The following is a 21533-nucleotide window of genomic DNA, read 5'->3' as shown; positions in this document are numbered from 1 at the left end:
GTAAGAAGCCGAAAGTGCACAAATGGTATTACTGCTGTATGTAGATAATCAGTAGTTTCCACTCCGATTGTCAGACCCTACCCTGTGCTTGGCGTTAGTGTTCTGGTCAGTGCCCTTGTGTCTAGACAATCATAGGACATTCATGGCCTTTAAGGAGTTTATGTTTCAATTGTGTAAGATTGTAAACTTGTGTTAAGTCAGTAGTTAAATGCGAAATTGTCACACAGACTCTTACAGAATTTCAGAGTAGTATCATATTACTGAGGGATGACGTAGGGAAATTGAAGATTTTTGTGTAGTGAAAAGATCCTGAATTGTAGACTTAGACCTGTGTCTAAATCCTCCTCTACTATTTACCAGTTGTATCATCTGTGGCAAGTCAATTAGTCTCCAACCTTCTACGTACTTTGTAAAATGAGGGAGTTGCTTGCTGCTTCAGATTATTTGAAGATAAATAAAAGACCTAAATAAAGTGATCACCACAGGTGTGTAGACTGAGTACTCAAAATGTCAGGAACATTTCTGGGAGGATCAAGGTAGGCAGGTGGGAGGAGAGAATGGCTTCTTGTCGTGAAAGTGTTAAACAGTATGAGTTCAGTGGTTGAGATAAAATTATTAGACCCTCTCTTTGTTTGGGAATAATAAAAATGAGGGTTCAGTCTACACTAGGATTAATGTTTGTGTTTAAGACCTCAGTCTGGAGTTTTCTTTTCCCAACTTGGCCTTAGAATTACTATTACAGTTTAAACACTTGACAGAGTCTTAAGGTTTGACGGTTGCTTTAGATTTTATTTTTAACTCTTAATTTCTTCTCCCTTAAAGACTAAGTTATTAACATCTTGAGATAGTTGTTAGCTAGATTCCTATTGCCGGTAAGCAAGGGGCAACATCATGAATAATTTAATAGTAATAGCTTTGCCAGCACACAGTAATCTTTGTTTCTATTCCTTATTTAAAATCTTGTCTTTAGGAATCTATTCTGGATTTTGACAAACCTTCAAGTGCAATTCCATCGTCACAGCCGCCTTCAGCTACCCCAGGTAGCCCAGTAGGTATGTCGTCCTTCTTAAGACTTGGAACAAACAGCTATAGGTCTAACAATTATTTCTTTTACAAGCAATTTTACTCTAAGTATCTTAAGGGTTAAATTATGTCTGTGTTTTAATTCTAAACGTGTCCATATGTTATCAGCATTATGTATGGGTAAATTACCATTATTAGGATGTTAGCATACTTAACTGACCTGTTTGCATTTTAGAGAAAATCTCCAGATTGGTGAATGGAAAAGCACAGTAGCTACTTTTTTTTTTTTTTTCCTTCTTCTTGGAGTGAATTCTGTCTAGAACTTGTCTGACTCCTTTTGACTCTGTAAATCTAGTGCTGAGGTTTTTGGATCCTATGTATGAGTAAAATGACCTCAGTGGTATTTAGTGCACTGATTAACACAGTAACTAATGATGGAGATTTGAATCTAGTCTGATCCTTCAAACTTTAAGCTTTTTGCTCTATGCTGCTTTATCTCAGGGGAGGAAAGATGTAATCAAAGCCATAGTTGAGCTGTAGTGAACAGTATACACCAACTGGAAGACTGGTACAGTAATTCCTGGGTGAGGTAAGGAGAAGGAAGAGAGAGCAGTTAACAAAAGTGATAGATGCTAACAAGAAGAGACCAAACTGAAACTGTGTAATTGAAAAGTCTGTTAATATACATGATCAAAGAGGAAAAAAAAAAAAAAAAAACTGAAGAGATGCATGACCTCTGCTAAGGTTTATTTTGAAACTTGTAACTTAAAGTGTATCAGCTAATTATTACTCATGATAGCTCAGATTTTGTCTTCCAGATTACCCGATCACCAGTTATTTTTTTAAAGCCATAATTCTCTACTTCTGGAAGCCTTGAAATGCTGCTTTCGCCCATTTAACCTTAAACGTCATTGTGTGTCACGGATGAAACTAGTACCCTGTCCTTCTGTAATCTGTCTTCTTAGAGTTCTAGTGGAAAGTTCATGATGGACTTGAGACCTAGTCTTCCCAGGTTGTGCTATGTTTTATAAAGTATAAACTTTAGTTTCTGCCCAGTTGATATGCATAAACTTTTCTCCCTCAGTAGTTCACTTGTTGACTTCACTCTCTGCAGCATCTACAGAACAAAATCTATCCAATCAAAGTGATTTTCTTCAAGAGCCATTACAGGTAACTTCCCCAGACTAATCTTTCGTTTACTCTTTTTGCTATTCAGGGAAGAAACGCTTTGTCAAGAATGATCAGACTCGCTGGTGCTAACACACCTAACTAAACTACTGAAAATGGTCTAGGGGTATCTGATTGTTTAAAATTAAGTACAACTGGTCATCAAAAGAGTCCCAAATGACCACGGGGAATTTAGAGAAGTTAACGGATTTTGATAAGGAAAGAGCAAATCTGAAGAATTCAGGCTTTGTCTGGGAATCTTACTTGCTATTGTGCTAAGTCACTCCTTATATTGGCATAGTAAAGGGTCTAAAGAAAGAAACTAATTTTGCTTAACTCATGGTTAGCTGGTCCTAGATGCACACATACAATTAGCTAACATTCTGATGAACTAATTTTCACAGAACACACTTAAGAGGTATAAAGGTCATTGATACAAAGATCATCTCTAAATGCCACATTGCATCTCCATCAACAGGAGGTTCAGGGTTTGCTAGTTTTCTGGTCATTACCTTAAAAGAAAAAATTTCTCAGGATTCCCCTGAAAACCTTATGGCAGTTTTCTAGATGTCAGCTGCTTTGACAGGATGTTAAATATTTTGACCAGGTGTTTCAACAGTTGTTGCCTTCCCTTCCAAAACTTCTGAGTAAATACCATTTGTTTACAGTGGTTTATATTTAGTTTGATAAGCATGTGGCTCAGTTTTCAAAACGTGTTCGTTGAACAGGGTCCCTCACCTTCCCCGCTGCTTTGACTGAGGAGTTCCATTTTGTGTGTTCCAGCTGTGAGGTTCCACATGAGGCTTTCAGTTGACAAGTTAAAATTTTTTTGATAAACCACTAATCTAGTTTGGTAGTTCTCGGGGGCAGGCCTATGGAATGGCTGCATCAGAATCACTTGGGCACTTGAATAAAAGTACCTACAACTGACCCTTGAACAACACAGGCTGGAACTGCTCTGGTCCACTTACATGTGGATTTTTTCCCACTAAATATAGCCAGTACTACACGATTTGAGGTCGGTTTAGTCTGAAGTTGTGGAGCTGTGGGTACGGAGGGCCGACTGAGGGACCTGAGCATCTGTGCATTTTGGTGTCCATGCCGGGTCCTGGGCCAGTCCCCTGCGGATACTGAGGACAACTCTGTTGTTAGGTATCACCTGAGACCTGCTGGATCAGAATTTCCAGGGGTGTTGTTTAGTCCTCTGCACTTTTAATCTGCTCCCCGGGTGGATCTGCACATCCATTTTTCAGAACCCCTGGCCTCCAACATGTTTACTCACCAACACTTAGAACAAACTCTAGCTGATTTACTTAAAGAGCAAAAATTTGGAAGCAAGAACTGCCATAATTAATGGAAAGAATGCTTATTTTTTTATGATGACCTTTTAACTAAAATTCAAGTCTCTTAAGGCTTAACTGTCAAGTGGCCTAGGTTGCCTTAACTTCATGTCTGTGAGTCTTTCTGTGGTGACAGAGTTAGTCACGTCCCCACAGCAGCTGGTCCACTTATGTGGGGCAGTTGTCTCGTTGTAATGAGAAGGCCAGAGGAAAGGCCTACTTTTAGAAACACTCCAGTTTTATAATAGTTCTAATAATTTGGTCAGATCTAAATTTTACCTTTTTTTTTTTTTTTTAGGTGTATAAAATATTCTAAAGGATCTCAAATTTTTTTTCATGAGACCTTTTAAAAGTTTGTCCCCATCTCCTTCCCAAGAAGTGGCATATCATGATGGACACTTCTGGAAGGTCCCTGAAACATAACTGCTCTGCTGTTTGGTCACCATTAATTAGTTTCCAGTTTATCCATTTTATTACTTGGGCTTCTGAGAACCGCAGTGCAGCATTTAGATAAAAGGAGTGGATTCATTGACACTTCAGACCTTGCGACTGCTCGCATTTTATGGCTCTCTTACTGAATCCCTGTTGTACCATAGAGTTCCTTTCTGGCTACTCTGAGTTTTTTTTATTGGTTACAGTTGTTACAGCTTTAGTTCCTACTGTGCTTTCTCCCAGTTTTTATTTTATACATACTATTAGCTTTAATTTTTTTCAGAGGTTTTCTTTTTGGCAGGGGAGGTAATTAGGTTATTCATTCATTTATTTAATGGCGGTACTGGGATTGAACCCAGAACCTCGTGCATGCTAAGCACATGCTCTGCCACTGAGCTACATCCTCCCCGCCTAGCTCTAAGTTTTTGTTAGAATGTTGGTGCCGTTGTGATTGATGTAGAGCTTAGCTTTTCTGCTTCTGCCTACATCTTTAAGACACTGAGGGCACTTAGAGTAAAAGCATAGCTGTCATGGTCCCTGGCAGACCTGTGCCTAGAGCGTTCATGTGCCCTGGGCTCCTCTCCCATTGAACTGCTGACGAGAGCCTGATGGAAAGTCTAGCCCCAGGTTTCCAGGGCCAAGCATCTTGGTAAGTGAGAATGAGATTAGATGTGTAGCTCTGGAGATCAGACCTGGAAAGGCGAAGTCGCTGACTGCTTGGGTTTGAATCTCAGCTCTACCACTAAATTTTAGTGTCATTGTGGGTAAATTACTTAATTTTCTTTGCCTCTGCCTGGTTATCAATGAAATGGGAATAGTTGTACCTACTGCACAGGGTCATTGTTAGGATTAAACATATGAATATGTGTGAAGTGTTTAGCATAGCGTTTGATACTAGTGGTCAGGAGTAACATACTAGGAAGCCCAGGGCCCAAGAGATACAAAGTGAACCAGATGTGCCTTTTACAATGTTTTATATCTTCCTGTGTCTAGGCTGCTTCTTCTCCAGTTACTTGTAGCTCAAATGCTTGCTTGGTTACTACCGATCAGGCTTCTTCGGGATCTGAAACAGAGTTTATGACCTCAGAGGCTCCTGAGGTAATAAGAGACCAATTGTCCTAATTTCTTTTCTGCTTGATGAATGGCAGCTTCGGCGTTTCTTGTGAATTACAGGCATGATCGGTTTACTGATTTAATGTTGATACTTGACTAATGTGTTGCTTTCTATAGCTCTTGTAGTCCTGGAACTTACACAGGTAACTCCATTGTGACTTTGCCATGTAAATAAGACTCAGTAGTGAATGGCTTTTTCAGATACACTCAATATGTCTAAATTGCTAATGGCAAAAAAGATGAAAACTTCTAGGTAGGATTAAGTATCTCACTATATTTATACCAAAGGACTCCTTAGGAGAAAAGTCTTTTCATCTTATAACTGAAGATTCGATAACTTGATAGTGTTTATATTAACACTGACTCAGTTGGAATGAGTTATGTTCTCTTTTGGCTAATTCTGCCAAAAGAATTTTGACAGTATTATGTTTCTATTTCTGGTTCTAAAGTGGTAGTTATTGCTGAGTTTGAGCAAATCCTTGAGATAGATATAGCATGATGGGGTGCTTTTTTTGGATTAATTTAGCAACTCTTATTTTTTATTACTATTTTTTGGGATAACTATGATACAAGAATATGTATCCATTGTACAGTATAAGAAAATAAAGATAAGCATTTCGCTTTTCTGATGTTGACTTGGTCCAAATGGAAATTACTTGGCTCCATATTTTCTGAGAGGAGGTGTTTGCTACCAAGTAAACCACAGCTGTCTGCTTTGTAATCTCATTTGGATTGTTGTTGTTTTTTTTTTTTTTCCATATCTTTTTAAGGATCTGGCTTTATAATCTGTCATATTAAGGACTTGCTTATTATCTTAGATAAGCATTATTTCAATTAGCTCAGGTTTGGTTTTCTTTTTTTTTTTTTAGGTTACTGGCTTAGGAATCCATTAGCAAGACTTTAAAATAGAGAAAAATTAACACTGACTAAGTAACTAACCCAAGGTTTTCCTTAAACCTAATTCTTCTGTATAAATTTGGAAGGATATTAGATCCGGAACCGGCAAATGCCACCACAGGGTTTGAAAAGGGCTAGATGCTGAAAAAGCTCAGCTCCTCGTCCGTGAGACTGATTAATGGCGAGGCTCACTTAGTCAGCAGGCTGTGCAAAGCGCATGCTGGTGTGCACCCTCAGCAGCTGAGATTTGAAATTGTAAGCAAAAGCTGTTCTTTTGCATTCCTGTGTCCAAATGTCATCCTATGGAACTTGCTGACTGGCGCCGGTCGGGGGTTTAGTGTAAGGGAACTGCTTGTTTCGTGGCAGCTGATTGGCTGATACTGCATTTCTCCTCCCCAGGCAGCGGTTCCCCCAAGCAAGCAGCCGCCTTCTCTAGCTTCTCCAAATCCTCCCATGTCAAAGGGCTCTGAACAGGGCTTCCAGTCACCTCCAGCAAGTAGTAGTTCAGTAACCATTAACACAGCGCCCTTTCAAGCCATGCAGACAGTGAGTATGGAATGTCGACGATCACCGTTCATTATTCCTGTTAAAAAGCCATTGTTTCTCTTACATCTAATACTGGGTACTATGTGAAAAAATTCGCCTTTCCTGTTACTCTTATTTGGGCTGGTAGAATTTGCATTTGTCCAGTGGAAATACTGTTGGTGATGGAAAAATACTAAATCCAAAGCCTCAAGACTTTTGAATGGGTATTTTATCAGAGCTTTTTCTCCTCTGAAAATTAGTAGTAAACAAAGCTGAGAATCCATGTTAAAGAAAGGAAAATGTGGGTGAAAAACATAATTTTTTATAAATCGCTTAATAATACTAACCACTACTAATCTCACAGTAGTAGCGATGGTCCGTGGCAGCAATAATGTGAAGTCCAGGACACACACCTGGGTGTTCTGTCACTGTTGAAGCTTTCATTTGGTTTCTTCATGGTCTCATGCTGGCTTTTAGAGAATTGTTCAGATGTGTATGGTATTTTGAATCACATATTCCTCTACAAATTGTATTTTAAAACTTTTTAAAAACATAACATACAAACCTAGTTGTGACATTTATTCTCTAAACCCAGAATACTGTAAAAAACAGTTCTTTAGAAAAAAGCAAAAAAGTTTTAGCCAGTAAGCACTTTTCCTGTTGGTGCCTAATGTCCCACTGCAGGGACTTTGGGGCGATGGGGGTGGGGAGGGGCCAGTGGAGAGGCCGTGGAGAGCAGGCATGGTGCAGGGAGATGGGCTGGTGGATATAGACCCCTGAATTCACTAATCTTGTCACTTCCTGCCTGGCCACCTGGAACAGCGTAGTGTCCTTGTTCCCTGTCTCTCCCCATCAATCCTTCCTACCCAGTGTTGCCGCATTGGTTTTACTAACTTTTTCTTATTCCTAATTAAAAGCAAACAGTGTCCTATTACAGAAGGAAATAGAAAGCCCTTTGCCTGACACTCGGTAGCTTTCTGAAGTCTGGTATGACTTGCCAGACTGGTCCTCTGGGTCTGCGTTGGGCATTCTTGTCGCAGTACGTGTTTTGCTCACGCCAGTCTGTCTTCTCTGCCTGTTTGAATCCCGTCAAGTGCAGATTGGTTCTCACTTGTTTGCTCACTCATTTATTCAAGAAACAGGGATTTATGAAGCCAGGCACTGTTCTCAGGGGTTGTAGCAACGGAGAATAAACAAGTCTTTGTGCTTAAGAAGCTGACATTTTGTTATGGGGGTGGGACGGCTAGAGAGAAGATTATTCCTGTATATATTAAATCAGGTGCTGCGTGTTGTGTGGAAAAATGGAGCAAGGTAAGCGGTCTAGAGAGTAATGGAAGTGCTGTTTTATAGCTGATGACCAGTCTGGACAGATCATTGCCTGCCACGTGGTTGAAATTCAGAAATGGCAGAGTTTTTCATTCATCTTCAGTTCTGAAAAAGTACCCCCTTCCTCTGTTATCACTCTCATTCTCAGGAATGATATAATGGTAATGTAAGAGCTGGAGGGTTTACCTTTTGTACGCGTTACATTCCATTGTATGTATGTACCACATTCTGTTGATCCGTTCACCTGCTGATGGACGCTTGGGCTGTTTCCACCTTTTGGCCGTTATGAATAATGCTGTGAACACTGGTGTACAGATATCTCTGTGAGTGTCTGTGTACTCAGTGGTCTCTGCTCTCAGTTCCTTTGGGTGTATGCCTAGAAGTGGGGTTGCTGATGGTCATTCTATTATTTAACTTTTTGAAGAACGACCATACTATTTTCTTCAATGGCTGCACCATTTTACATTCCCATCAGCAGTGCGCAAGGGTTGCAATTTCACCACAACCTCACCGACACTCAGATTTTCTGTTTGTTTTTTTTTTTTAATACAGCCGTCCTAATGGGTATGAAGTGGTATCTCATTGTGGTTTTGATTTATATTTCTCTAACGCCTCATGATGTGAAGCATCTTTTTGTGTGCTCATTGGCCGTTTATCTTCTTTGGAGAAATGGCTGTTCCAGTTGACTCTTTGCCGATCAAATAGAAGTTTTTGAATGTTTCAGATTTCTACTGAATGTCACTCTTGATCCTTGTCTGTGAAACCTCCCGGATGACTCGGTGTGTCCTGTTGTTTAAGGTATTTAATGTTAACGCTCCTCTGCCTCCACGGAAAGAACAAGAAATCAAAGAACCCCCGTATTCATCTGGCTACAATCAGAGCTTTACTACAGCCAGTACACAGACACCACCCCAGTGCCAACTGCCAGCTATACACGTAGAGCAAACTGTCCTTTCTCAAGAGACTGGTAAGATCTTTGCACGTGCTGCTTTGAAGACCTAGATGGCGGCTAACTGAATGGGAAGCAAGTCTGTAGTGACACTTGAAAGGCTCTTTCCTGACTAGCCAGCGTTACCGCTTCACACGTTACAAGTGTTGAGAAGCACTTAACGCCTTTTCCTCTGTTGGGTTAAGTTCACCTATCGCTTCTAGCTGTTGTAGAGGTAGACCTTCGATGGTGGTTTAACCTCGAAGTAGACTCTTATTTTTAAGTCTAGTTGCTTTGATTACCTTTGACGGTCACAGAGGCACCCAGGGCACTGTCCAGATGCTTTTATGAAGGGTTTGGAACCATTCTGTTCACTGTGTTAGCACCGACGGCTGGCTGCCTGGCCTCTTCTCTTTTCTTCCCTCATTTGATAAAGCACTGATTAATGGGAAGACGTAGCTCAGTTTCCTTAGAGATGGGGGACCCTTTTGATCTTACGTGCTAGTCTAATACGTACGTGGAACAATAGGCAACTTTGTAATTATCTCCCAATTTAAGAAGCACCTGGAAATTTTTAGTGTTGGGATTTCAGGCTCCTGTTGAGTTTTCTAAAACCTAAGTCTGAGCAAATAAATTGAACATTCTGGGTACTTGGTTAATCACTAGAGGTAGTAAGTGTAAATGCCTGGACCCAGTCACAGATGGCCCCATTCTGTTCTTACCTGTCCTGTGGAAACATGCGGCAGGTGATTTACATAAAGGGTATTTTTGTCATATGCCTTTTCAGTGACAGTATTAATAAAAATTCATTTTCTTTTGCTCCTTGATCTGGAATATTTAGCCTGTTTTTTCTTTAATTTTGGTGAAATATGCATAACATAAAATTCACCATCTTAACCATTTTTAAGTGAGCAGGTTTATGGCATTAAGTATACCCAGACTGTTGTGCAGCCATCAGCACCGTCCATCTCTGGGCCTGTTTCCTGTTCCCCGTTTAACGCTGACTCCCCACCCCCGCCCCCAAGCCCTGGCACCCCCTCTGCTCCATGAATTTGACTGCTCTAGATAACAACCTTGTAGTAAGTGGAGTCATACAGTGCTTGCCCTTTTGTAACTGACCTGGTCCGTTCCGCATACTGTTCGCAAGGTTCATCCGTGTTGTGTTGTAGCATGTGTCAGAATTTTCTTCCTTTTTAAGGCTGAGTAACATTTTATTACTTAAGTAGCTAGAGATGTATCTATCTCTGTATACACATACGTATATACAACACCTGTTTTTTAAAAAGGGAGAAAATTGTATTAAAGGTTTTGATGACTTTTAAATATAAAGAATATTCAGTTTTTATGACCATTTAACTCTTGGACTCTAAAACTGTTTCCTTAAGCAGCAAGTTATCCTGATGGAACTATTCAAGTAAGCAATGGTAGCCTTGCCTTTTACCCAGCACAGACGAATGTGTTACCCAGACCCTCTCAACCATTTGTCAGTAGCCGGGGATCTGTTAGAGGATGTTCTCGTGGTGGGAGATTACTAACCAATTCGTATCGGTCCCCTGGTGGTTATAAAGGTATGCTCTGAATAACATTTAATTATACTCAATTATTTTGTCTATTTATTTACATGACTCAAACTATTTTTACTTCACCTTGTTCCTTTCTGTATTTGCCGTTTGTAATGTCTAGTAGAGAATTTCCTCTTTCTGTAAAATACAGTATTTCTAATACATCCAGTGTCTGTAACCGAGGAACTTTTTGTGTGAAAAGCAGATTGATCGTGTGACTGCAGTGAAAGGTTGAGCATTTTATAATTTTTTGTTCCGGGGTGAATTTTTGGTTTCTTATTTGAATAATTTCTTTTGTTAATTGACTTGACGGGCTTAAAACCTGTCATAGTTAGACAGTGCCCGCTTCACCTCTGTTTCTCAGAGTGTACCGCAGATAAAAACACGGACTTGGAGACTATGATAGTGATAGTCCCCAGTTAGACGTGGTTCCAAGCATCCTGGTCGCTGCTTGCTTGGTATTAGCAGAAGTGCTCTGGACGGAGGCCTTGCCCATCCTTTCCCAGCCGCACCTGCACCCCAGCAATAGTAAATTTCTACAGTTGGCTTATTTGAAGCCTGTGATACTTTCTAAATGAGTATTTTACTGTGGAAACAATATTATAGCGTTCGCTTAGAGAAGGCATGAATCTAATGATGGCATTATAGGATCAGCTTAACTTTTAAAGTGGCGTAGAACAGGTTATGTAAACGTTTAGAGTAATTTTGCCCATAATTTTATGTAAGTTGTTTATTTATTAGGTTTTGATACTTATAGAGGACCTCCTTCGATTTCCAACGGAAACTATAGCCAGCTGCAGTTCCAGGCTAGAGAGTATCCCGGAACACCGTACACCCAAAGGGTAAGAGTAAGTGTGATAATTGAGCAGCGGCACAGCTGTTGATGTTAAGCCGATGATTAAATTACAGCAGAGTCGTAATTTGCTTTGTAAAGACACTCTTAGTTTTAGAACCACTTGTAAGTACCCTGAAGAGTGGAGTTGGAAGCTTTCCTGATAACCCAAGGAGGATGAATGACAACTGCCTGTCACAGGGAACTTGGGAGCTCTGAAGGACTTTGTTAAGTTTGCGTTAACTCGTTTACTCCTGGGGGTTCAGAAACAAGCTAAATAACTTGTCCAAGGTCCCTCAGCAGACAGATGGTAGAGCGAAGAGTCAATTGCATGTTTCTTATCTCCAGAGCCCGTGGTCTCCGCTTACAGTGCCTTCCGTTGAACTTTCCTAGATGTCACATATAGGAAAATCCTTTCTGATAAGTTCAGTTTTGGGGGTTTATTCTTGACTTGAATAGCTCAGCAGGTTTTCTTTACTATCTGCGGTTAAAGACTGACAGGAGGATGTCAGACTTCCCACCTACACTTTGGGAACGTCCTGTCAGTGATGGTTATCAATATATACTATCAGCATGTTCAGTTGTGAAGCTTTACCAGTCTTTAAGTGTATATATATATATGAATATGTGTATGGTGTTTTACTGAGTTCTGTTGCTAATGTGTAAATCACCTACACTCGAAGAGCTTCCCGTCCCGTGAGGTGGGGCAGCTGTCCGTGCGGGGGCAGTATTGCAGAACACAGCCTGGAGAACACAGCAGGCCCCCTCAGTGCCCTGGGTCTGACCCCCGGCCTCACCACTCCCTGCCCGTGCTGCGTGCCCCTCCCTGGGCGTGTTACTGACACTTTCCAAACTCGAGTTCCTTATCCGTTAGAGGAAGACTTACCTGTGTGAACCACTCATCTTACCCTAAGGTGTTGAGGACTACTCTGTGGGATACTCTGCGGATTAAATGGACCGAAGTACCTACGTGCTTAGCTCCGCAGTGCCAGGCGTGCAGCGTTGTTAGCACCCGATCGTCGGGCGTGGTGTGCGGGGGGAGCGCGCTGATCAATACAGACTTCAGTAGTGGAACTTTCCCTTCATATTACCAGTATTCTAGTACTTTTGTGTGCTGCTTTAAATTTCTTTCTGAGAAAACATAAGCTATTAGTGACAGTGGAGCTGTTGGGAGGAGGACTAGGAGCCTGCGGTGGGAGACTTTTTATTATTATTTTTATTGTATGCTTTCTTGTTTTGTTTAAATTTTTATTACATGTATTAATCTAATTACACCATGAATTATTCTTTTCATGAGTTGTGCGGAGGCTGACTTTCACCATACTTGGGAGTCAAATTGAAATGTTGCCTCTTAAACATTTTTTTCTTAAAGATTCCAGGCAGTAAGACATTCATATTGTTATAATTCGTACCAATTTCCCTGTCAAAACAGAACAGAACCCTAGCATAATTTGTAATTATCTTCACAGTTTGGTTTATAAAGAGAGCAAGATTGAAATAGTCTGTGTTCTGGCTTTATTTTCTCCTTTTATATTGAGATGAGGGGCAGAGGGCACGGCCATATTTCTGAATTTCCCTCATTACCTAGCATTGTATCTTTTACATAGTGTTCTTTAAGTGCTGTATTATTTTTGCAAATATTAACATATCTAATTTGTCAGCTTAATTAACAAATGAAGCAAGTATTGGCCATTGTGGGCCTTGCTTTATTTGTTTATCTTGGTGTTGAGAGACATCTGAGCCCCTTCTGGCTGCTGGAGAAGGCCAGATAAAGGGCTAAGAGGACCTTAATCTCACAAAGTTATCTGCCAGTGATCCACTGTAATAACTAATTATCATCTTGCATTTTTGGTGCTCAGGTAAATATTCTGTATTCATTTTAGGATAATTTCCAGCAGTGTTACAAGCGAGGAGGGACATCTGGTGGTCCTCGGGCAAATTCAAGAGGTAAGGATAATTAACTGAGGAGTTCTTCAGCCTCTTTTAAGTTCTCTGCAAAGTACATCGTTTTTAGCATTTATCTTTTGAGGTTTTCAGCTTAAGTGTAGTACTGAACACCTAAGGGAGATATTAGCAAGGCTGTGGAGATCAGTGGTCAGTTTAATCAAAAGTGCGTGTGTGTGCATGTTTTAAATTTGCTTGACACCACAGCACAATTTAACCTTAGACGTGCACTCCCTGTGCTGACCTGAAAGAGTTTTGTGTGATGCTTCAGGGTGTGGATCTGCAATGATGGGCATTTGTAGATACTCCAGTGTTACTACGTTGATAGATAGGAATAAACAACAGTTAAGACACAGTGCCTTGAAATAAAAACAGGATACTTTTAATACTTCTTAAAATGTGAAGGTACTATTAAAAGATTCACTGTAACTGAGAAAGTCAAGAATGACTGAGGATTAACTTTGTCACAAGCAAAGAGCATCTTTTCCTTATAAGGAAAGTAGTCATGTTACTTCTGCCTTCTGTCTGAGCAGTGTTTTTGAACAATACCGAAAACGTTAAAATTTTGTGACATCACATTAACTTAGAAATAAAGAACAAGCATTTAGCATGGGGCCTGGTGCCGTAACAAAACGTTTGAGCAGCTAGTGGCTAGTAGTTCTAAAAGTTCGTTCTTTTATATAATCTGTTTTCTCGAGTCCTTCTGCATTAGATGCTGGGAGTAGATTTGTCACTGAGGAATTAAGAATTCAGAATTACGGGAGAAAGATAAGCAGTAAAAAAGAGTGTTCACACCTGGGTTTTAGACTTTGCTGACTGTAATTCATGTTAAGTTATCCAACCTTCTGGGAGCCTCATTTTCTTAATATTAAAAAAAAATGAGGCTACTGGGCAAAATCATCTCATTCCCTCCTGGCTTTAGAGTAATAGTATGAAAGCCTGTTGCCAGAGAAACCTAGGAAAGTATACTGTAGCTATACTTTATTGCTTTTAAAAAAAAAATTTACTATGAAATGTATTCTTATCTTGTTTCAGTAGCCGACTAATGTTAAATATTGTGTTCAAAGCTAACTGCTTCATTATGAGAAACTCACTGTTGCTAATAAAACAGCAGGGTGGAGTGATTCTTCTCAGGTGAGCAGCCCCGAAAGAGACAACGAAACCTTTAACAGTGGTGACTCTGGACAAGGAGACTCCCGCAGCATGACGCCTGTGGACGTGCCGGCGACAAACCCCGCAGCCACCATACTGCCGGTGCACGTGTATCCGCTGCCTCAGCAGATGCGGGTGGCCTTCTCGGCGGCCAGAACCTCTAACCTCGCCCCTGGAACTTTAGACCAACCCATCGTGTTCGATCTTCTTCTGAACAACTTGGGAGAAACTTTTGATCTTCAGCTCGGTAGATTTAATTGCCCGGTGAATGGCACTTACGTTTTCATCTTTCACATGCTAAAGCTGGCCGTGAATGTGCCCCTGTACGTCAACCTCATGAAGAACGAAGAGGTCTTGGTATCTGCCTATGCCAACGATGGTGCTCCAGACCACGAAACTGCTAGCAATCACGCCATTCTCCAGCTCTTCCAGGGAGACCAGATATGGTTGCGTTTGCACAGGGGAGCGATTTACGGAAGTAGCTGGAAATACTCTACGTTTTCAGGCTATCTTCTTTACCAAGATTGAGAGTCAGTACAGAGTCGACACTAAAAGGGTCTGGTGTTCCAATTAGTGGGAAGCAAGGAAGAGTGGCCCTCGCCCTTGTGACTGGCTGGCTTAGGAGGATGGTTTCATTCCTAGAGGAAGGAGGAGGTCCTTACGTCTTTGTTTTCCTCCCCAAGGTGAAAAATTTCAAGCTGAATGACAATTAGCACTAATCTGGCACTTTATAAGTTGTGATGTAGCCTCGCTAGTCAAGCTGTGAATGTATATTGTTTGCACTTAACCCTTAACTGTATTAACGTTCAGCTTACTAACCTAACTGCCTCAAGTTCAGGCGAGTTACAATGCCTTGTTGTGCCTCAATAAAAAAGTTACCTGCACCTTCAGTGTTCTTATTTGATTAAACATGCGGTTGAGAGGTAAAATGCTTAATTTTTAGTATTCGTCACTGATAACTCTTGAATGGGAATTTATTCTTGGGTTCATACTATTATCTTAAAATAAGCCTTTTGTATATAGCAGCTCCTTTTGAGAGTGACTTTTCTCTGTCATGTATCATTCATCAAAAGGTTTGATCTTTTTGCCGCTGGCCAAATACTCTCCTTGAAGCTGTTCTGCAGCAGGGCGTGTTACCCTGTAGTTAGCTCTCTTCAGGTACCGACCATGTGAATAATAATATGAGGTACAGTGGGAGGGACACGGATCGTATTGCCGGTTCACCATCAGTTAGTTTGAGTAGCAAAATACATGGTCGTCAAAAAGGTTAGGTCCGTGGTCAGGCCACGCTGTGTTTGCTAATTTTGCCGCTTCTAGTAACTGATCTTGGGCAAGAAGTTATTATACTGCTCAGATTTTTTTCTTTAATAAAAGACCATTTCCTCAGATGTAAAATGGGCAACTTCATAGGGCAATTGTGAAATTTAACTAAGAAATTATCTAAAAGACTTAACACAGTGCCTGGCACATTAGCATTTACTAAACGGTAAATGCGCTAATTGTTTTTTTCTCATTCCGAAAACGTCAGGGTTCTGTGTGTGTGTGTATATTGTCTTACATGCAGTGAAGCGGGCGCTACCAGAGTTTAGTTTCTATTCTAGACATACATCCTCACACGCCTCAATTTAAGCTTGTTTAGGTTTCTCACTAATAAGAATTTAATAAATATTTTGTTTCTCAAATACTTAATAGCTTTTAAAAGTGAACATTTTGGTTGCCATATCGGCAGTCATTTTAAGGGTTGGAGAAGGGCATTCTTACGCTGCAACCAATGAAGTCACCTGCTGAGGAAGAAAGTTCTTGTTTTGGTCCTCCACACACTCTGAGGTGTTAAATAATCTCAGGAAGATGGTATAAGAGCATTAAATTATTACGGTTAACATTTTTAAGCTAGGTGTGGGCTCAGCAGGTAAACCTTGAAGCCGTGTGTGACTCTGTAGTGTTAGATGTTAGTATAATGTTATCTGGATAGAGGATATAATGTGATTCACTATTTCACAGAAATTTTTCAACTCATGGTAGTTATTTTGAGGGTTAGGGATGTTAGTATTCCAGTTAAGTAAATTAGTTCATGGCTTTTATGTCCAGAATACAAGCTAAAAAGTATACAGACAAGCAGAAATATGACTAAACAATTGAGGGGAAAACTTGATGTTTGAGAACAGTTGTTGAGAAATTCCACAAGGCCTGGCCCTTTTTTTAGCCACAATGTTTTCTGCTGCATTAGGGTCTTCAGTTTAGTCTTTTATCCTGCACCCAATCAACACTTATTTAAAATATTGTGAGCAACTCTTTGTATTTTTTAAGGTAAGTGTCCAACAAGACGAGGCTCATTAACTAAGGTATTGCCTCTTGATAATACTCGCGTTTTAGGAGAGTAGTTTAAATGAAATGCTGTTTTCCTAAGTGTAAAGACAATGAACTAGAAGTTAACTGTTCTCAGACTTACGAGAAAAAATGGACAAGAGCTTTCATCCTGAAGCAATGTAACTTTTGAACACACAGTTCTTCTGGAAGCTTTTAGTGCAAGTCCAGATGTCTTTACAGAAAGGTGTACGTATGCACAGATTTGATACCTTTGCAAGAGATGCAGGGGGATCCACCGATGTGTCAGGCTCTTTAGAGGATCTTGTCAGTGACAGGGCCCTCCGTAAATTACTGTGCATCTCCGGATATACAGCTACTTGGTTGTGTCACTGGAGGTGGAGATGGGGGAGAGAAAGTTTTCCTGTCTACTAAATTCTCCTAGTCTTCTTTCACTCTGAATCTTTTAGTCTTTTGTTAAATGAATTCTCCCTTAGGAATTGGGATCTGCTGACTGTTACCTCCTCTAAAATTATTTAGTGAGTAAAAAAGCATGTAGTTAAAACAGGAGATGTTTTTTAAGAGGTTCGCTCGCTTACCTCCTGTACCAAGTATGCGTCAGTCATCCCATTTTTAAATTTAAACTTTCTAAACTCCATAATAGCTATACCTTTACGGTGCTATGACATCACCCACTGTGTTTTTATACTTTAATCTTTCCTGTTTGCAAAGTTTAATTCCTTATCTTTAACGACATGTTCTGTTGTGATCCTTGTGGTAACCAGGATGAAATGATGGTTGGCATAAGGACATTAAAGTTTTTCCATATGAGTTCTACTCTGTTCCCCTGCCAAACACTTTATTTTGATGGAAAAAAAAGTGATTTGTTCTCCACTTGCTGCTGGATCTCAGGAGTATTTTTAATCACCACCTTAATGGTTAGCCCAATATCTCGCCTTCATTTTTCAGCCTCTGGGCAAGTGTTGACAGCTGACACAGCCCACCCGCTACCAGTGCAAGATGCTGAATACCAGATGATAAAACATATTATTGCCCATTATGAGTATTAAGAGGCCTTAGGCTCACTAATTCTAGGTTTCTCAAGCATTATTCCTTTATTCATTTTATTTCAAGGGGCCTTATACGTTGAAATAAATGATTAGGCTTTCATGTGGTTTATCTGGTTTGCGCCTGGGTCAAGGGCTACAAGATGAATACTCAGACACGACAGGTATTACGAATTTTATCCATTTCATCTGCTGAGAGCAAAAATTGAGTTCTTTCTCTGATTTCTATAACACCTCTTTTTTTTTCCTGCTCTTTATCTGGAACTCTTACTATTCAGAAGCTAAACCCCTTCGGACTAGTTATTTGATCTGAAGCTTTCTCTTGTTTCTAAGTTTCACTTTCTGGAAGATCTCCTTAATTTGATCTTCCTAGCATTTTTACAGAATTTCAAATTTCTGCTACATTTAAAATTTATATGTACACTTCTCTTGAGTGTTCCTTACATATGTATTCTGTTCATGTTTCGTGAGTGCATTATTGTCTAATTCTAAGAGTTGCCTTTTAAAAGTCTTCTTCCCTCTGTAGTCCATTTCTTACATTTTGTTCTAGTCTCTTATCTGTGTTGATATATTTGCTCAGAATCTTGTGATTTGGGGTTGACTGTTCATACTTAAGAATGAAGAATGTGGCATCTAAAAATGGCTGGGCACTTTGAAAGCAGATGTGGCACTTGCTGACTTCGGGCTCTGTAGCAGCATGAGTTTTGTGGGGAGAACACCTGGAAGAGCTCTTTCCAAGTGGGACACAAAGCCCAGAAGCCATAAAGGATGGATACACTTGATGCATAGAAATTATCCCCGTAAAACTCCTGCCAGGGGAAATAATGTCAAAAGAAAAACGACTGCCTGCAGTGGGAGGAAACCAAGAAAAGGATGGCCAAAAAAAAAAAAAAAAAAAAAAAAAAAAGACAGCTGTGAAGGGGCAGTTCATACATACATACAAAAAACTGATCAGTAAGCATATGTGAAGGTTTACAGTGCAGATTTTGGCAAGCATGTGGGAAGACGGACACTCATACTGTAGACGGGAGTAAAATTGGTCCTTTTTGGAGACAATGTAGACGCTTTTGACACAGAAATTTCACTGCCAGGAATTTAGACATTTCTGGAATTATGCCAAGATACCTGCACGGAGATACTGTGTGTAGCATTAATTGCAACAGCAAAAACTGGGGAAATAACCTAGATGCTGATCAGTAGGAAATTGGTAACATAAGTGAGAAGAGAAGATAGAGCAGAGTGTGTAGTATCATTTGTGTAAAAATTTCTAAAAGCATGTACATGTGATTACCTGAACCATTTTTTCCCCCTGGTAGCATGTACAAGAGATTTAGTAGTATTGGCTTTAAGGAAAGAGGGTTGCAGTAGGTAATTTTTATCCTGTATATGATCGTAGAATTTGAAATGTACATATCACTTTTTTGTTAAAAAATTTAAAGTAAAGGAGAAAATGGTAAGTTGCGCTGGTACTTACCCGGCCATATCTTGGATAGAGCTTGAGGGTCTGTTTTAATTATCATTAAGCCTTTCAGTAACATTTGCATTTCATCTCGTAACTCACAGAGCACTCTCATCTATGGAATCCGACTTGATCTTCACGATGGTCCTGGTGAGGTAGATACGGTTTTAGGGGATCAGAAAATTGAGACTCTTGGAGACTGACTTCCTAAAGCCACTAACAGAAGTGCCCGAGCCAGGCTTGGCTCTTCTGAGTCCAATTACAGTGTAGCATTCTCCACCATGACTTCTGCCCTCTAGTTTTCAGGTGTGGTCACCTTCACCATATTTTCCGTCTCTGTTTTGTTCACACAGGTGTTTTGCAGGTGCCACTCAGCTTTACTAGGGCAAACTCAACACTCAGAGCAGGACAAACTGGATTCAGCTGAGGCTGTCCTAAGTTACAATTTCTCGTACGCCCTGAATTTGAACGGGGTGACTCCTTTTCCAATGTGAAACGTGGAAAGCCCGAGGAAATGAAGAAACAGAACATTCTGAGGAAAAGCTGATTTGAAAATGAATGTTTCATCTTTACTCCTAGTTAATACCACAGCCTTTCATTTCTATGCCTCTCCACCACCACCACTATTTTAGTCTCTTGAGATGGAAGTTTCTGGCTTCTGTTTAGAAATCCCCCAACCCCCTATTTAGCTTATATATACTGATTTTGTTTTTAAAGAAAAATTCCTCTTTAACTGAGAGGTCTGCCACATTTCTTTTCGAAAAGTCTACTCAGGGCTTTTGATTACATGTGATAGTTGAGAGATTACCACTGACGTTATTATAGCCATAAAATACTGAAGATTTTATGCTTACAAGATGTATGTATATACTTCTGCATGTATTTCAAGTGCTATGGAGAAGAGACACTTCTGAAGCAGAGGCAGTTCATCTACACACTTCACAGTGTTCACTTACAGATTGTTCAGGATGGTTGAAGAGCTATGTTATTAAACTTAGAGATAGGGATTTTCCTTCACTGGGTTTTAACTCCCGCTTTGCCTTCATCGTATGGACTAGATTCAAGCTGGCTATCGTGGAGCAGCAGATGAGCTGCTGCCAGCAGATGGGGAAGACAGCTGTGTGTCGTTCCATTTAGACGACTAAAGTGTGAAATCTCAAAAAAGGCCACTTGGAGTAAAAATGACTTTCTGTCATTTGAGCGGTAACCACGCCAGTTACTCTCTCTGCTGTATTTCTAGGGTAATGTCACCCACTTCTGCGGTGCCAACTAGCCTACATGCACCGCTGACTCAGAGTCCTCCAAGCCCCGGCCAGGGCTTCCTCCTCCTCACCCAGCTCTCCTGTGAGAGCCAGATGTGAATTTCCGATGGTCACTCTAGCTCTGTTACCCATGAGCACCTCTAGTTCAACATGCCCCAAAGCGAACTCATCTTCCCCCCAAAGTCTTATACTCCTTCCGTGTCCCATAGGTCGTCAAAACTACATACTCTAGAATCATTTTTTTTACATATAAACGTTTTTTATTGAGGTATAGTCTTTTTACAATGCTGTGTCAAATTCCAATGTAGAGCACAATTTTTCAGTTATACATGAACATACATACATTCATTGTCACAATCTCTTTTGCTGTGAGCCACCACAAGATCCTGTATATATTTCCCTGTGCTACACAGTACAATCTTGTTTATCTATTCTACATTTTGAAATCCCAGTTCCTTCCCACCCCCCATCCCCCTGGTAACCACAAGTTTGTATTCTATGTCTATGAGTCTGTTTCTGTTTTGTATTTTTGTTTTTTGTTTTTGTTTTTGTTTTAGATTCCACATGTAAGCGATCTCATATGGTATTTTTCTTTCTCTTTCTGGTTACTTCACTTAGAATGACATTCTCCAGGAGCATCCATGTTGCTGCAAATGGCGTTATGTTGTCGGTTTTTTATGGCTGAGTAGTATTCCATTGTATAAATGTACCACATTTTCTTTATCCAGTCATCTGTTGATGGACATTTAGGCTGTTTCCATGTCTTGGCTATTGTAAATAATGTTGCTATGAACATTGGGTGCAGGTGTCATTTTGAAGTAGGGTCCCTTCTGGATATATGCCCAGGAGCTGAATTCGTGGGTCATATGGTAAGTCTATTCCTAGTCTTTTGAGGAATCTCCATACTGTTTTCCACAGTGGCTGCACCAAACTGCATTCCCACCAGCAGTGTAGGAGGGTTCCCTTTTCTCCACAGCCTCTCCAGCATTTGTCATTTGTGGACTTTTGAACGATGGCCATTCTGACTGGTGTGAGGTGATACCTCATTGTACTTTTGATTTGCATTTCTCTGATAATTAGTGATACTGAGCATTTTTTTCATGTACCTATTGATCATTTGTATGTCTTCCTTGGAGAACTGCTTGTTTAGGTCTCCTGCCCATTTTTGGATTGGGTTGTTCTCTAGAATCATTTTTGACG

General features: G+C 40.3%; 1 protein-coding gene across 14 annotated transcripts in view; it reads left to right on the top strand.

The window, feature by feature from the left end:
* CAPRIN2 (caprin family member 2) overlaps nucleotides 1–15125 on the top strand; it is a 38439-nt gene extending 23314 nt beyond the window's left edge. For 2 of the 14 annotated variants that reach the window (XM_031443849.2, XM_031443859.2), the window contains 9 exons: nucleotides 971–1052; nucleotides 2138–2193; nucleotides 4956–5060; nucleotides 6372–6518; nucleotides 8622–8790; nucleotides 10137–10319; nucleotides 11055–11155; nucleotides 13029–13092; nucleotides 14201–15125. In XM_031443849.2, the coding sequence (XP_031299709.1) occupies nucleotides 971–1052; nucleotides 2138–2193; nucleotides 4956–5060; nucleotides 6372–6518; nucleotides 8622–8790; nucleotides 10137–10319; nucleotides 11055–11155; nucleotides 13029–13092; nucleotides 14201–14769 (1476 nt within the window). In that variant the 3' untranslated portion in view covers nucleotides 14770–15125. Of the gene's footprint in view, nucleotides 1–970; nucleotides 1053–2137; nucleotides 2194–4955; nucleotides 5061–6371; nucleotides 6519–8621; nucleotides 8791–10136; nucleotides 10320–11054; nucleotides 11156–13028; nucleotides 13093–14124 lie in introns of all 14 variants that reach the window. The other 12 variants (XM_031443851.2, XM_031443850.2, XM_031443855.2 and 9 more) reach the window with 12 other exon arrangements.
* The last annotated feature ends 6408 nt before the right edge of the window (nucleotides 15126–21533 follow it).

The sequence above is a fragment of the Camelus dromedarius genome, chromosome 25 (genome assembly GCF_036321535.1).
Source record: "Camelus dromedarius isolate mCamDro1 chromosome 25, mCamDro1.pat, whole genome shotgun sequence".
In the NCBI taxonomy this organism is placed as follows: domain Eukaryota; kingdom Metazoa; phylum Chordata; class Mammalia; order Artiodactyla; family Camelidae; genus Camelus; species Camelus dromedarius.
The sequence above is the reverse complement of the archived record's forward strand: the minus strand, read 5'-3'. Positions and strand labels throughout refer to the sequence as shown.